Here is a 14,235-nt window from a genome sequence, read left to right as displayed (position 1 = left end):
TAATAGGGAACTATAAAACCACCATTAGATTACAGTGCATTCCCATGAAAATGGCTACTAACAGAAACATAACAATGCCAAGTGTTGGCAAAAATACAGAGCTACTAACATGATTATACATCGCTGGGGGAAATGTAAATTTAGGCAACTATTCTAGAAAACTATTTGGCAATATAAAGCAGATCCACTGTACTTTTATGACCTAGAGGTTACACTCTTCGCTACACACCCAGCAGACATGTTTGCGTCAATGAGTCAAACAATGAGTCAAACGAAAGGTCTAGAGAAGAACACTGACAGCGGTATTGGTCACTGTCCTAATACTAGAATGCTGAACATACCGAACTGTCTTTCCACATCAGGATGGATAAATGTGCGTGTGATAGAATACTATACAGCAATGAAAATGGATGAACTATAGGCACGTGCAAAGACAGATGAGTCTCATTGCCATAATATTGTTTAAAAAAAAAAAATCTGGGGGCTGGAAGATGCCACCCCAGGACAGCTGGTGCCTGACTATTTCAGGGCAGATCAGAAGGACTGTCACAGCGCCTGAAATAAATACGGACAATCTCAACAAGCAATAGGTTCAACTCCGGGAAAAGAGATGCACAGATTTTTCACATGTGAAATCTTGGGACATATGTATTATCCTCAAAAGCTGTATAATAATAAACAACGAAGAAAAAGATGAAAAATTATTTACTGCTAAAGCTAAGTGTTTTACAAATTCAGTAGAAAAAGCCATCTCTTATTAACCCTGAACAGTGAGCCTAAAGACTTAGGCAACACTGTGTGGCAAATATTACTTTCACTGAAAAGCAAAAATAATAAGAATTACATTAAAAACAAAACAAAACCGCAGACATTCAAACACTGATGAATTCTTCCATTTATATCTAGTTGAAGAACAGGGCAAACGAGTGTCTGGTGTTACTCTAAGGGGTAGCACTTTCCAGCGGGGAATGGGAGAGTGGATGGGAGGGGTAGGAGGCGGAGCTCTGGGCTACCGGTCACGTTCCAGGGGACACGGCAGTGTTCACTTTAGAAAAACGTGCAGCTGTACGTGTTTCTGCAGGTAGGTTACAGAGCCAAAAACGTTCTTACTAAAGAAGTAAAGTTTAAGTATGGATTAAACTATAAGGACAAGAGACCAGTACTTTCCAGGACCTGGGGAGGGAGGCAGCAGGAAACTACAAAAAAGGTAAAAGGACATTTTGGGGAGCTGCTGGAACTGTTCTATCCCCGCACTGGGATAGCAGCTACAGCAGTGGGTGCATTTATCAAAATTCAAAGAACTGCAGACCAAAAAAAGTGAATTTTGCCATATGCAATAAAAGCAATTATAATTTAGACATAAAAGTAAGGAATTAATCTGACTTATTTTTGTTTGTGAAAAGTTGACTTCCATGGTGCTTCTGTTCTTTTTGTTGATTAAATTAGAAATAAAATTAAAACAGTCTACCTGTAAAAGATTTTCTTACATTTGTATACACAGAAACTTGGCAAATAAAAATGTCAAAATTTTTGAGAAAACAAAGAATGATATTCCCTTCAGTTTTGATGGGGGACTCAGACTTTAAAATATATTATATCTATGCAAATAAAAAATACATTTGCTATTTTGAAATAAAAAATCTGCATGTTTTAGGTTTGATATTCACATATGGCATAATAGAAAAAATAATAAGCTCCGGGTTATTTCTTTTAGTATTTATTCATGTAAGCTTTGAGGAAAATTAATGGTAGAGCATAATCTCTTTTAGTTATTTGAAACAAAACAGAAATTTCAGTTAAAAACCTATGACTTCCTCTTAAAGCTTATTAACATTTTTTCATCTTTGGCCAATGAATCTTGAAATTATATTACTTTAAGAACACTAATTTCTGGGGCACCTGGGTGGCTCAGTGGGTTAAGCCTCTGCCTTCGGCTCGGGTCATGATCTCAGGGTCCTGGGATCGAGCCCCACATTGGGTTCTCTGCTCAGGAGGGAGCCTGCTTCCCTTCTTCTCTCTCTGCTTGCCTCTCTGCCTACTTGTGATCTCTCTCTGTCAAATAAATAAATAAAAATCTTTTTAAAAAAAAAAAAGAACATTAATTTCTGAGGCATTCTGAAAAACAGGTTGCCTTTACTGGATCTTAAACTTTTTCACATTCATTTTAGATTATCTTATTCTAATACATTTCTGAACATGTAAGGATGAAATTAAGCTGAGGTTCATTTGTGTGAAAGCAACACAAATCTCAACTAGAGAGACAGATAGCACGCACCAAATCTATTCCATGGAAAGGGAGGGAAGATGTGGGGCCCCCAGTAAGGAACAAATTATGGTAATCAGGGTAAACATGAAGCTTCTTTAGCTCACAGATATTTAAATGTAAGCTTCTTTTCAAATATCCAAGGATTTCTCTTATCAACACAGGTGATGCCAGATTATTTTTTCCCCAGTGTCATCAGAACCCCACTCCTCAAAAGTAAAAAAGATGGTATTTTAGGGGCCTAAAGTTACTGAAGTCACCCAAGGTCCCCTGCCCCAGCCCCCATCTTGAAAACTCTCCATACTGTTTAACTTAAAAGTGATACCATGAGCCAGCTGTGTTTATTTATTTGAGATACAGAGAGAGAACACAAGCAGGGGGAGCAGCGGAGGGAGAGGGAGAAGCAGGCTCCCTGAGCCAGGGAGCCAAATGTGGGACTCGATCTCAGGACCCTGGGATCATGACCTGAGCCGAAGGCAGACACAACCATCTGAGCCACCCAGGTGCCCATTAGTTAGTTGTGTTAAGCCAGGCAAGAGAGTTGCATTTTTGTTAACTACTGGCTGATGAGTCTAATACTCTTTACAAGAGAAGTATCTTACCACTTGGGCTGGAACTTGTGCCATTTTCGCAGCAGGAGTTCCTGGTCTTGGGTAAAACTGGTTAATAAAGAGGCTTGGAAATCTGTACTCTTCCACAAGCTTCACTGTTTCTTGAAAATCTTGATCTGTTTCTCCAGGAAAACCACAGATAATATCTGTGGCCAGAGTTATTCCAGGAACTCTAGAAAACAACACAACAAACATGTAGAAAGCTGAATACAATCCATAATTATTCTATTTCTTTGACATTTTAAATGCCATAATTCCTTTTAAAAATAAATTTTATTTTTTAGGAAAGGGACGTTTTGCAATGAGTATTTATAGAGTCCTACATACTGAAAAAGTTTATGGGTAACAGTAGTCCCTGTCATCCTGAAGGGACACTCATTTTTTATTCTTTTGAATGTCTCTTTGTTCTTTTTTTCTGTATTTTAAAACTGATACTTACTCTGCTATTTCCAGACTTACTGATGGTTAAGCAGCATTTTACTAATTTCTCTACTACGGTAAATGAAGATTTAGCCCCTTAAACTACTCTATCCCTCCCCTCCCAATATAATCACTGCAGTTTTAAAATTAATTGTATTTCCATTAGTATAAACTGCAAAGATATTGCTCACTGCAGAGCCAACTGGTAAACCTACCATCATGTTTTCTTTTGTGACAACGTTTAATTTTTCTGAGAGTTAATAACAGTCTCTTAAAAAAGTTTTGCTGCATATTCTAGGTACCTATGTTCATGTTTCCAGAAGCTCCATCATATTGATCAAAAACCAATACTGTTTTCCAAACACTCAATGTACTACATACATAATTCATTTTATTTTTTTCTGCTGGAAAGGCCATTCCTACTTTCTTCAAGTGTGTGTTGCTTTCATAACGAACCGGGTTTCATCCTTCTATGTTGCTCTTTGGTTTCCTCCCCCCGCCCCCCATTTCCCTTTCTCCTGAATCCTATGTTTTCTTACTTCTTGATTACTCTATTCTGCTTAATTCTGGGGGAGAATTCTTTTAGGAACTTCACCAAAAAGAATGCCACAAAAATTACAAGAATGTAATTTTGTTGTTACTGTCTTAGCATATCTGAACCTGTCCTAATTCATACCATTGACTGATGGAGCCGCTGTGCAGAGCACTCCAAAGGGAAAAATACCGGCCATGGGAATTTCATACTTTTTTTTTTCATGCTGGCAAGGTTCTGATGAGATGTGCAGATTCACTCACACAAACTAGGTTCGCCACTTTCTGAAAGCTTTTAGGAGATTAATTTTATTCTTGATGTTTTTACATTTCATGATAACAGGCCTTGGATTAGGCGTATAAATCTTTGTACAGGCACAATCTGAACACTCAAGGTCTTTAGGTCTACCACATTTTCTTATATTACCATTTAATCATTTGTTTTAGAGATGCAACATCTTTTCTCATCTTCCTAAAGATACCAATTAAGTTTTTTTTACAAGTTTCCTCTGCTCACTGCAACCAGCCCATTTCCTCCAGGTTCTTGTATGTTGGTCCCTCTCACTCATGGCTGAGATCTGCCATCAACAAAGAGTGACCCTGCCCTTTAATATTAAGGAATAAATCATCGAAAGCTTCTCATCACAGATTGATTGGGTAAAAAGCTGCCTTTGTTTTTTTGATAAGTCCACATGTTAGCATCTTGGAGGTCTTTTCTCTGTGGCTCTGGAGTTTCTCCATACGTATGCTACAATATTCTACTGTGTAATAACAGTGTAACAACGGAATAATATGAACAGTATTCATAACTCCAATATTATTCTCAACCCATAAACAGGAAAAATAGCCTCAAACATCACAAACTGTAAGGTACCTGACTGTATCAATTTTTCTATCTCCTAAATGCAGGTCTGTATGGATGAATAAAACAATTTATCTCATTTAAATATATTAGATATTTCGAGGCCTAAAAGAGGACAAAGAATGTGGCAAAGGGAAGTCACATTATCGGCTGCCTAATACAAATGGCATCATAAAAACAACAGCTTTCCGTACTTGATTTGGATACTTTAATGACTGTGAAAGGAGAATGACACTTATTTTTAAAAATATTTCTTTCTTGATTTCTACTTAGTGTAACTAAGCTGTTAATTTGGCTGACCTTGGATTAGTGAGATAAGTTTCAAAGGCTGGAGCTTTTCTCTGTGATGGTAAATAGAAAAAAGAGGTAATATGCATAAGACAAAAATAAAACTTTAAAAAAAAGTCTTATTTTTTATTCTGACACAAAAACATTCTTTCTCCTTCAAAATTATCAAAATTACACTTGAAAATCATGAAAAACATGTTTTTGCAGTAAGCTGTAGATTAAAGGACCTTTTTCTAGACTTACTAAAGCATGAGGAATAGAAAAAGTATGTCAATAACTTTAATCAGCAAATGTTTACACTTGACTTTTAACTACTCCTGAACAAAAGAAATCCACAACTAAAACTACAAGTAATAGATCATAGCAGAAATGACAGAGCCAAGTCCCAGCTCCCCTAGGAAATTAAAAATAAAACAACTTAGAAACTGCCTGCGAAATATTATAGAAACCAAGACAACTGGTTATTGTCCTAGGCTATGAATTGCAATGAACTTGGCACTAGATTATGGGGTATTCCCAAAGGAAAGTACCTTACTGGTTCCCCCTCCCCCCAATGCTCCTTGATCCAGGATAGCCGAGCTCAGTATTACACAAGACCTGCTTACTTTGGCATGAAGGTCGCCAGTGAGAAAAGACAGAACTTTACAGAAGTCATTTTAAATGTTAAAAAAGGGGACGTTCAAAGTGTGAATACATTTGATAATCTATGCAAAAAGCTGACTGGTAACAAGGGAGAGGGTAGGTAAACTATGAATTTGTGACTTAGGTTAGCCAGTATTTAAAAGTAAAAGCAGTTTAATTGATTTCAAAGTATGTAAGAATATAAAGTATGTAAGAATATAAACTGATTGCCTATAAAATGTTTTCAAAGTGAAGACTACACTTTAATGTTAGATGAGGCTCATCTATACATTAATTTTATATATGCAAATGATGCTTCTTAAAAATACTTTGGCTTCTTAGGGGAACCAACTAAAAAGACTCTTAAATTTACACAGTTAATTTGCCTAAGTAAATTATTCTCTTCAGTTCATTAGAAAATCTAGAAAGTCTGAAGTGGACCCAATTCTAAATTAATTGTATATGATTTAAGTGGCTATGAGGAAATTATTAAAAACTGTAAAATAGAACATCAATCCAAATATTTAATATGCTAATAGTGAATAAATGCTGTTTTGAGAAGCAATGAATTTTCAAAATACCAAAATTTTTAAAAATAATCATTTTCAAATGTGTATTGAAGCTGTGAGTCTAATGAACATAATTACCAGGTATTCTATGCTTTTAAAATTTAAAAGACCTATATTTATATTTTCATAGCAGTACTGGAGAATAATTCTGAAAGAACATGAAAACGAAAATGGTCAATTAGCTTAAATAACACATACATTCTGACCCAATATTTTTTCTGATGTATAAAAGCTTTTTACTGGCAAAATGGGTTCATTAAGTAACTTGGAAATAGAACGAATGAGGAAGATTCCAATTACACATCTGCCTTGGCAGAGGTGGTGCTAGGATCAGTTATCCAAGTCTACCAAGAGGGTATCAGGAGGGTATCAGGAGAGTACGACCTCCTTGCTGGCCTGAGGCAAAGAGAGCCCCAAAATATTTCAAGACTTTATTATTTGCCATGAGTAAAAATAAACACAGACCTACACCTACTTTACATGCCGCACTTGAATCATCTCAAGACTTCCACACTTGCAATTTGGTGTTTTACTGGCAAAAAAATGAGAAAAGGATGATTCTATTCATGCTTAGAACAATAAATGAGCTTCAAATTCTACATGTGAAAAAATTAATACTAATACATGTGCTATTTACCTGAAAAGAAAGACATAAAAATAATTGGAAAAATAATCAAATCCATGGTAATGATGAGGCATAAACATATGATTAAAAGAAACATTTTTTTTAAGTTCTGAATGAAAGTAAAAACATACCTCAATCTATGGGATGTAGCTTAAAGAAGTCCTTAGAAATAAATTAATGGATTTAAATGTTTGTGTTAAAAAGAGAGAAACTCAACAATCTCAGCTTCCACCTCAAGAAACTAAAAAAGAGGAGCAAATCAAACTCAAAGTAGGACAAAAAATAAATTACTAAGTAAAGGTTAAAAAAAAATCAACTAAATAGAAAATAGAGGGAAAAAATCAGTTAAAGTAAAGGTGTCCTTTTGAGGAAAAACAATATAATTACTAAACTTAGCTAGACTGAGAAGAAAAAAGAAGACACAATGACCAACTTCAGGCATGAGGAAGGAGGCAGCATCACAGATGCTATCAATATTAAAGAAATACTAAGGGTATATATATGTATTACAACTTTATGCCAATAAATTCAAAATTTAAACTGAAATGGGCAAACTTTGTAAAAGACATAAATTAATAAGAGACTCAAGAAGAAACAGAAAACCAAAAGTCTTTTGTCTACTACAAAAATTGTATTTATAATTAAAAATCTTGCCACCAAAAGAAAACAATACAAAACAACATAGGTCCAGAGAGCTTCACTGGTGAATTACAGCAAACATTTAAGAAAGAACAAAACCAATTCTATGGAAACTATTTCAAAGATAAATGAGAAAGGAACGTATTGTATAAGTCCAGCAATAGCCAATATAAAAACCAGAGAAAGAGATTAGAAATAAACTTCAGACCAAATCTTTTCTTTCTTTCTTTTTTTTTTTTTTAAGATTTTATTTATTTATTTTAGAGAAGGAGAGATAAAGAGAGTATGCAAATGCACTCAAAGAGACAGAGGAGCAGAGGGGGAGGGAGAAAATCTCCAGCAGACTCTGCAATTAGTGCAGGGGCTAACTGACTAGGGGCTCAATCCCATGACCCCAATTATCATGATCTGAGCCACAACCAAGAGTAGGACACTCAACTGACTGAGCCACCCAGGTACCCACAGACCATTATCTTTTATGAATAAAGAGACACTTAACAAAAATTAGCAAACTGGGCCCCCAAACATATAAAAAGTTTATTTATCATGATCAAGTTTTAATCCCAGGAATGCAAGGTTGGTTTGACAAACAAATTTTAATTAATGCAGTAAGCCATATTAAAAGGATAAAACTTCCATGGTGATCTGAGTACATGCAGAAAACTCAGTTGACAAATCCAACACCCATTCATGATGAAAACTCTGTGTAAACAAAGAAAACTATCTCCACTTGATAAAGAGTCTACAGCTGTTATCATAGTTATTGATGAAAGACTGAATGCTTTTCCACTCAGATTAGTAACAAGGCAAGGATTTCTATTCTTACTTCTATGACTCAATATATTAAAAAGATTATAGTCAGTGCAAGAAAGGCAAGAAAAAGATATTATAGACATACAGGTTGAAAAAGTAAAAATAAACTTTTTTTTGCTGGTCTTGTATCTTGTTTGTGGAAACTCCAATGAACCTACCAGAATAAGCGAGTTTAGCAGAGCTAAAGATTAATATGTAAAAATCTAGTGTATTTCTTATATTAGTAATGAACAATTAGAAAACAAAATCAAGGAAACAATTTCATTCCCAATACCATAAAAAACACTCACAATAAATTTGGAAAGTGGAAGACCTGTACTCTAGAAACAGAGAACTTGAAGAGATTTTCTTAAAACTTACTGAAATTAAAAAGTATCTAGGGATGCTTGGATCCTGGCTCGGCAGGATCTCCCTCTGCACCCCCCAACACTCATGCTCCCTCTCTCTCATACAGTGTCTCTCTCTCTCTCTCTTAAATAAATAAAATCTTTAAAAATAAACAAATAGAGGAGGAGTCAAGATGGCGGAGAAGTAGCAAGCTGAGACTGCTTCAGCTAGCCGGAGATCAGCTAGATAGCTTATCTAAAGATTGCAAACACCTGAAAATCCATCGGCAGATCGAAGAGAAGAAGAACAGCAATTCTGGAAACAGAAAAACAACCACTTTCTGAAAGGTAGGACCGGCGGAGAAGTGAATCCAAAGCGACGGGAAGATAGACCCCGGGGGGAGGGGCCGGCTCCCGGCAAGCGGCGGAGCAACCGCGCACAAAATCAGGACTTTTAAAAGTCTGTTCCGCTGAGGGACATCGCTCCAGAGGCTAAACCGGGGCGAAGCCCACGCGGGGTCAGCGTGGCCTCAGGTCCCGCAGGGTCACAGAAGGATCGGGGGTGTCTGAGTGTCGCAGAGCTTGCGGGTATTGGAACGGGAAAGCCGGCTACAGAGACAGAGCCGACAGTAAGCTCGCAGCTCCGTGTTACCTTGAACCGGTCGCAGGCTCGGTGAGCTCGGAGCGCGGCCGGAGGTCAGGCAGACGGGAGTAACTGGGCGCTGTTCTCTGAGGGCGCACTGAGGAGTGGGGCCCTGGGCTCTCGGCTCCTCCGGGCCGGAGACCAGGAGGCCGCCATTTGTATTCCCGTCCTCTGGAACTCTACGGAAAGCGCTCAGGGAACAAAAGCTCCTGAAAGCAAACCCGAGCGGATTACTCACCCCGGCCCCGGGTAAGGGCGGTGTAATTCCGCCTGGGGCAAAGACACTTGAGAATCACTACAACAGGCCCCTCCCCCAGAAGATCAACAAGAAATCCAGCCGAGACCAAGTTCACCTACCAAGGAGTGCGGTTTCAATACCAAGGAGAGCAGCAGAATTCCAGAGGAGGAGAAAGCCAAGCACGGAACTCATGGCTTTTTTCCTGTGATTTTTTTTAGTCTTGCAGTTAATTTAATTTTTTCTTTTTCATTTTTTTTTTTCTCGCCTTCGGGTAAAATTTTTTTTTTTTTTTAACTGTTACCTTTTTCTTTTTTAACGATTTTTTACTAGTTTATCTAATATATATATATTTTTTTTTACATTTTTCTTAGGTGTTTTCTTTTTTAAAAAAAATTCTTTTCTTTTTTTTTTTTTTTTTTTTTTTTTTTTCTTTTTTCTTTCTTCCTTTTTGAACCTCTTTTTATCCCCTTTCTCCCCACTCACGATTTTGGATCTCTTCTAATTTGGCTAAAGCATATTTTCCTGGGGTTGTTGCCACCCTTTTAGTATTTTACTTGCCCCTTCATTTACTCTTATCTGGACAAAATGACAAGACGTAAAAATTCACCACAAAAAAAAGAACAAGAGGCAGTACCGAAGGCTAGGGACCTAATCAATACAGACATCGGTAATATGTCAGATCTAGAGTTCAGAATGACAATTCTCAAGGTTCTAGCCGGGCTCGAAAAAGGCATGGAAGATATTAGAGAAACCCTCTCGAGAGATATAAAAGCCCTTTCTGGAGAAATAAAAGAACTAAAATCTAACCAAGTTGAAATCAAAAAAGCTATTAATGAGGTGCAATCAAAAATGGAGGCTCTCACTGCTAGGATAAATGAGGCAGAAGAAAGAATTAGTGATATAGAAGACCAAATGACAGAGAATAAAGAAGCTGATCAAAAGAGGGACAAACAGCTACTGGACCACGAGGGGAGAATTCGAGAAATAAGTGACACCATAAGACGAAACAACATTAGAATAATTGGGATTCCAGAAGAAGAAGAAAGTGAGAGGGGAGCAGAAGGTATACTGGAGAGAATTATTGGGGAGAATTTCCCCAATATGGCAAAGGGAACAAGCATCAAAATTCAGGAGGTTCAGAGAATGCCCCTCAAAATAAATAAGAATAGGCCCACACCCCGTCACATAATAGTAAAATTTACAAGTCTCAATGACAAAGAGAAAATCCTGAAAGCAGCCCGGGAAAAGAAGTCTGTAACATACAATGGTAAAAATATTAGATTGGCAGCTGACTTATCCACAGAGACCTGGCAGGCCAGAAAGAGCTGGCATGATATTTTCAGAGCACTAAACGAGAAAAACATGCAGCCAAGAATACTATATCCAGCTAGGCTATCATTGAAAATAGAAGGAGAGATTAAAAGCTTCCAGGACAAACAACAACTGAAAGAATTTGCAAATACCAAACCAGCTCTACAGGAAATATTGAAAGGGGTCCTCTAAGCAAAGAGAGAGCCTACAAGTGGTAGATCAGAAAGGAACAGAGACCATATACAGTAACAGTCACCTTACAGGCAATACAATGGCACTAAATTCATATCTCTCAATAGTTACCCTGAATGTGAATGGGCTAAATGCCCCTGTCAAAAGACACAGGGTATCAGAATGGATAAAAAAACAAAACCCATCTATATGTTGCCTCCAAGAAACACATTTTAAGCCCGAAGACACCTCCAGATTTAAAGTGAGGGGGTGGAAAAGAATTTACCATGCTAATGGACATCAGAAGAAAGCAGGAGTGGCAATCCTTATATCAGATCAATTAGATTTTAAGCCAAAGACTGTAATAAGAGATGAGGAAGGACACTATATCATACTCAAAGGGTCTGTCCAACAAGAAGATTTAACAATTTTAAATATCTATGCCCCCAACGTGGGAGCAGCCAACTATATAAACCAATTAATAACAAAATCAAAGAAACACATAAACAACAATACAATAATAGTAGGGGACTTTAATATTCCCCTCACTGAAATGGACAGGTCATCCAAGCAAAAGATCAGCAAGGAAATAAAGGCCTTAAATGACACACTGGACCAGATGGACATCACAGATATATTCAGAATATTTCATCCCAAAGCAACAGAATACACATTCTTCTCTAGTGCACATGGAACATTCTCCAGAATAGATCACATCCTCGGTCCTAAATCAGGACTCAACCGGTATCAAAAGATTGGGATCATTCCCTGCATATTTTCAGACCACAATGCTCTAAAGCTAGAACTCAACCACAAAAGGAAGTTTGGAAAGAACCCAAATACATGGAGACTAAACAGTATCCTTCTAAAGAATGAATGGGTCAACCGGGAAATTAAAGAAGAATTGAAAAAAATCATGGAAACAAATGATAATGAAAATACAACGGTTCAAAATCTGTGGGACACAACAAAGGCAGTCCTGAGAGGAAAATATATAGCGGTACAAGCCTTTCTCAAGAAACAAGAAAGGTCTCAGGTACACAACCTAACCCTACACCTAAAGGAGCTGGAGAAGGAACAAGAAAGAAACCCTAAGCCCAGCAGGAGAAGAGAAATCATAAAGATCAGAGCAGAAATCAATGAAATAGAAACCAAAAAAACAATAGAACAAATCAACGAAACTAGGAGCTGGTTCTTTGAAAGAATTAATAAAATTGATAAACCCCTGGCCCGACTTATCAAAAAGAAAAGAGAAAGGACCCAAATAAATAAAATCATGAATGAAAGAGGAGAGATCACAACTAACACCAAGGAAATACAAACTATTATAAGAACATACTATGAGCAACTCTACTCCAACAAATTTGACAATCTGGAAGAAATGGATGCATTCCTAGAAACATATAAACTACCACAACTGAACCATGAAGAAATAGAAAGCCTGAACAGACCCATAACCAGTAAGGAGATTGAAACAGTCATTAAAAATCTCCAAACAAACAAAAGCCCAGGGCCAGACGGCTTCCCGGGGGAATTCTACCAAACATTTAAAGAAGAACTAATTCCTATTCTCCTGAAACTGTTCCAAAAAATAGAAATGGAAGGAAAACTTCCAAACTCATTTTATGAGGCCAGCATCACCTTGATCCCAAAACCAGACAAGGATCCCACCAAAAAAGAGAGCTATAGACCGATATCCTTGATGAACACAGATGCGAAAATACTCAACAAAATACTAGCCAATCGGATTCAACAGTACATTAAAAAGATTATTCACCACGACCAAGTGGGATTTATTCCAGGGCTGCAAGGTTGGTTCAACATCCGCAAATCAGTCAATGTGATACAACACATCAATAAAAGTAAGAACAAGAACCATATGATACTCTCAATAGATGCTGAAAAAGCATTTGACAAAGTACAACATCCCTTCCTGATCAAAACTCTTCAAAGTGTAGGGATAGAGGGCACATACCTCAATATCATCAAAGCCATCTATGAAAAACCCACCGCAAATATCATTCTCAATGGAGAAAAACTGAAAGCTTTTCCGCTAAGGTCAGGAACACGGCAGGGATGTCCATTATCACCACTGCTATTCAACATCGTACTAGAGGTCCTAGCCTCAGCAATCAGACAACAAAAGGAAATTAAAGGCATCCAAATCGGCAAAGAAGAAGTCAAATTATCACTCTTCGCAGATGATATGATACTATATGTGGAAAACCCAAAAGACTCCACTCCAAAACTGCTAGAACTTATACAGGAATTCAGTAAAGTGTCAGGATATAAAATCAATGCACAGAAATCAGTTGCATTTCTCTACACCAACAGCAAGACAGAAGAAAGAGATATTAAGGAGTCAATCCCATTTACAATTGCATCCAAAACCATAAGATACCTAGGAATAAACCTAACCAAAGAGACACAGAATCTATACTCAGAAAACTATAAAGTACTCATGAAAGAAATTGAGGAAGACACAAAGAAATGGAAAAATGTTCCATGCTCCTGGATTGGAAGAATAAATATTGTGAAAATGTCTATGCTACCTAAAGCAATCTACACATTTAATGCAATTCCTATCAAAGTACCATCCATCTTTTTCAAAGAAATGGAACAAATAATTCTAAAATTTATATGGAACCAGAAAAGACCTCGAATAGCCAAAGGGATATTGAAAAAGAAAGCCAACGTTGGTGGCATCACAATTCCGGACTTCAAGCTCTATTACAAAGCTGTCATCATCAAGACAGCATGGTACTGGCACAAAAACAGACACATAGATCAATGGAACAGAATAGAGAGCCCAGAAATAGACTCTCAACTCTATGGTCAACTAATCTTCGACAAAGCAGGAAAGAATGTCCAATGGAAAAAAGACAGCCTTTTCAATAAATGGTGCTGGGAAAATTGGACAGCCACATGCAGAAAAATGAAATTGGACCATTTCCTTACACCACACACAAAAATAGACTCAAAATGGATGAAGGACCTCAATGTACGAAAGGAATCCATCAAAATCCTTGAGGAGAACACGGGCAGCAACCTCTTCGACCTCTGCCGCAGCAACATCTTCCTAGGAACAACGCAAAAGGCAAGGGAAGCAAGGGAAAAAATGAACTACTGGGATTTCATCAAGATCAAAAGCTTTTGCACAGCAAAGGAAACAGTTAACAAAATCAAAAGACAACTGACAGAATGGGAGAAGATATTTGCAAACGACATATCAGATAAAGGACTAGTGTCCAGAATCTATAAAGAACTTAGCAAACTCAACACCCAAAGAACAAATAATCCAATC

The 14,235-nt window shown here is 37.2% G+C and overlaps 1 protein-coding gene across 3 annotated transcripts in view; it reads right to left on the bottom strand.

Annotated features, from left to right (window-relative positions):
- Positions 1-14,235, bottom strand: part of CDKAL1 (CDK5 regulatory subunit associated protein 1 like 1) — a 640,699-nt gene that overhangs the window by 153,558 nt on the left and 472,906 nt on the right. For all 3 annotated transcript variants that reach the window (XM_059179446.1, XM_059179445.1, XM_059179447.1), the window contains one exon: positions 2,866-3,046. In XM_059179446.1, coding sequence (XP_059035429.1) covers positions 2,866-3,046 — 181 coding nt within the window. The remainder of the gene's footprint in view (positions 1-2,865; positions 3,047-14,235) is intronic.

This window comes from Mustela lutreola, chromosome 6 (genome assembly GCF_030435805.1).
Source record: "Mustela lutreola isolate mMusLut2 chromosome 6, mMusLut2.pri, whole genome shotgun sequence".
NCBI lineage: Eukaryota > Metazoa > Chordata > Mammalia > Carnivora > Mustelidae > Mustela > Mustela lutreola.
This window is presented reverse-complemented; position numbering and strand designations above follow the sequence as displayed.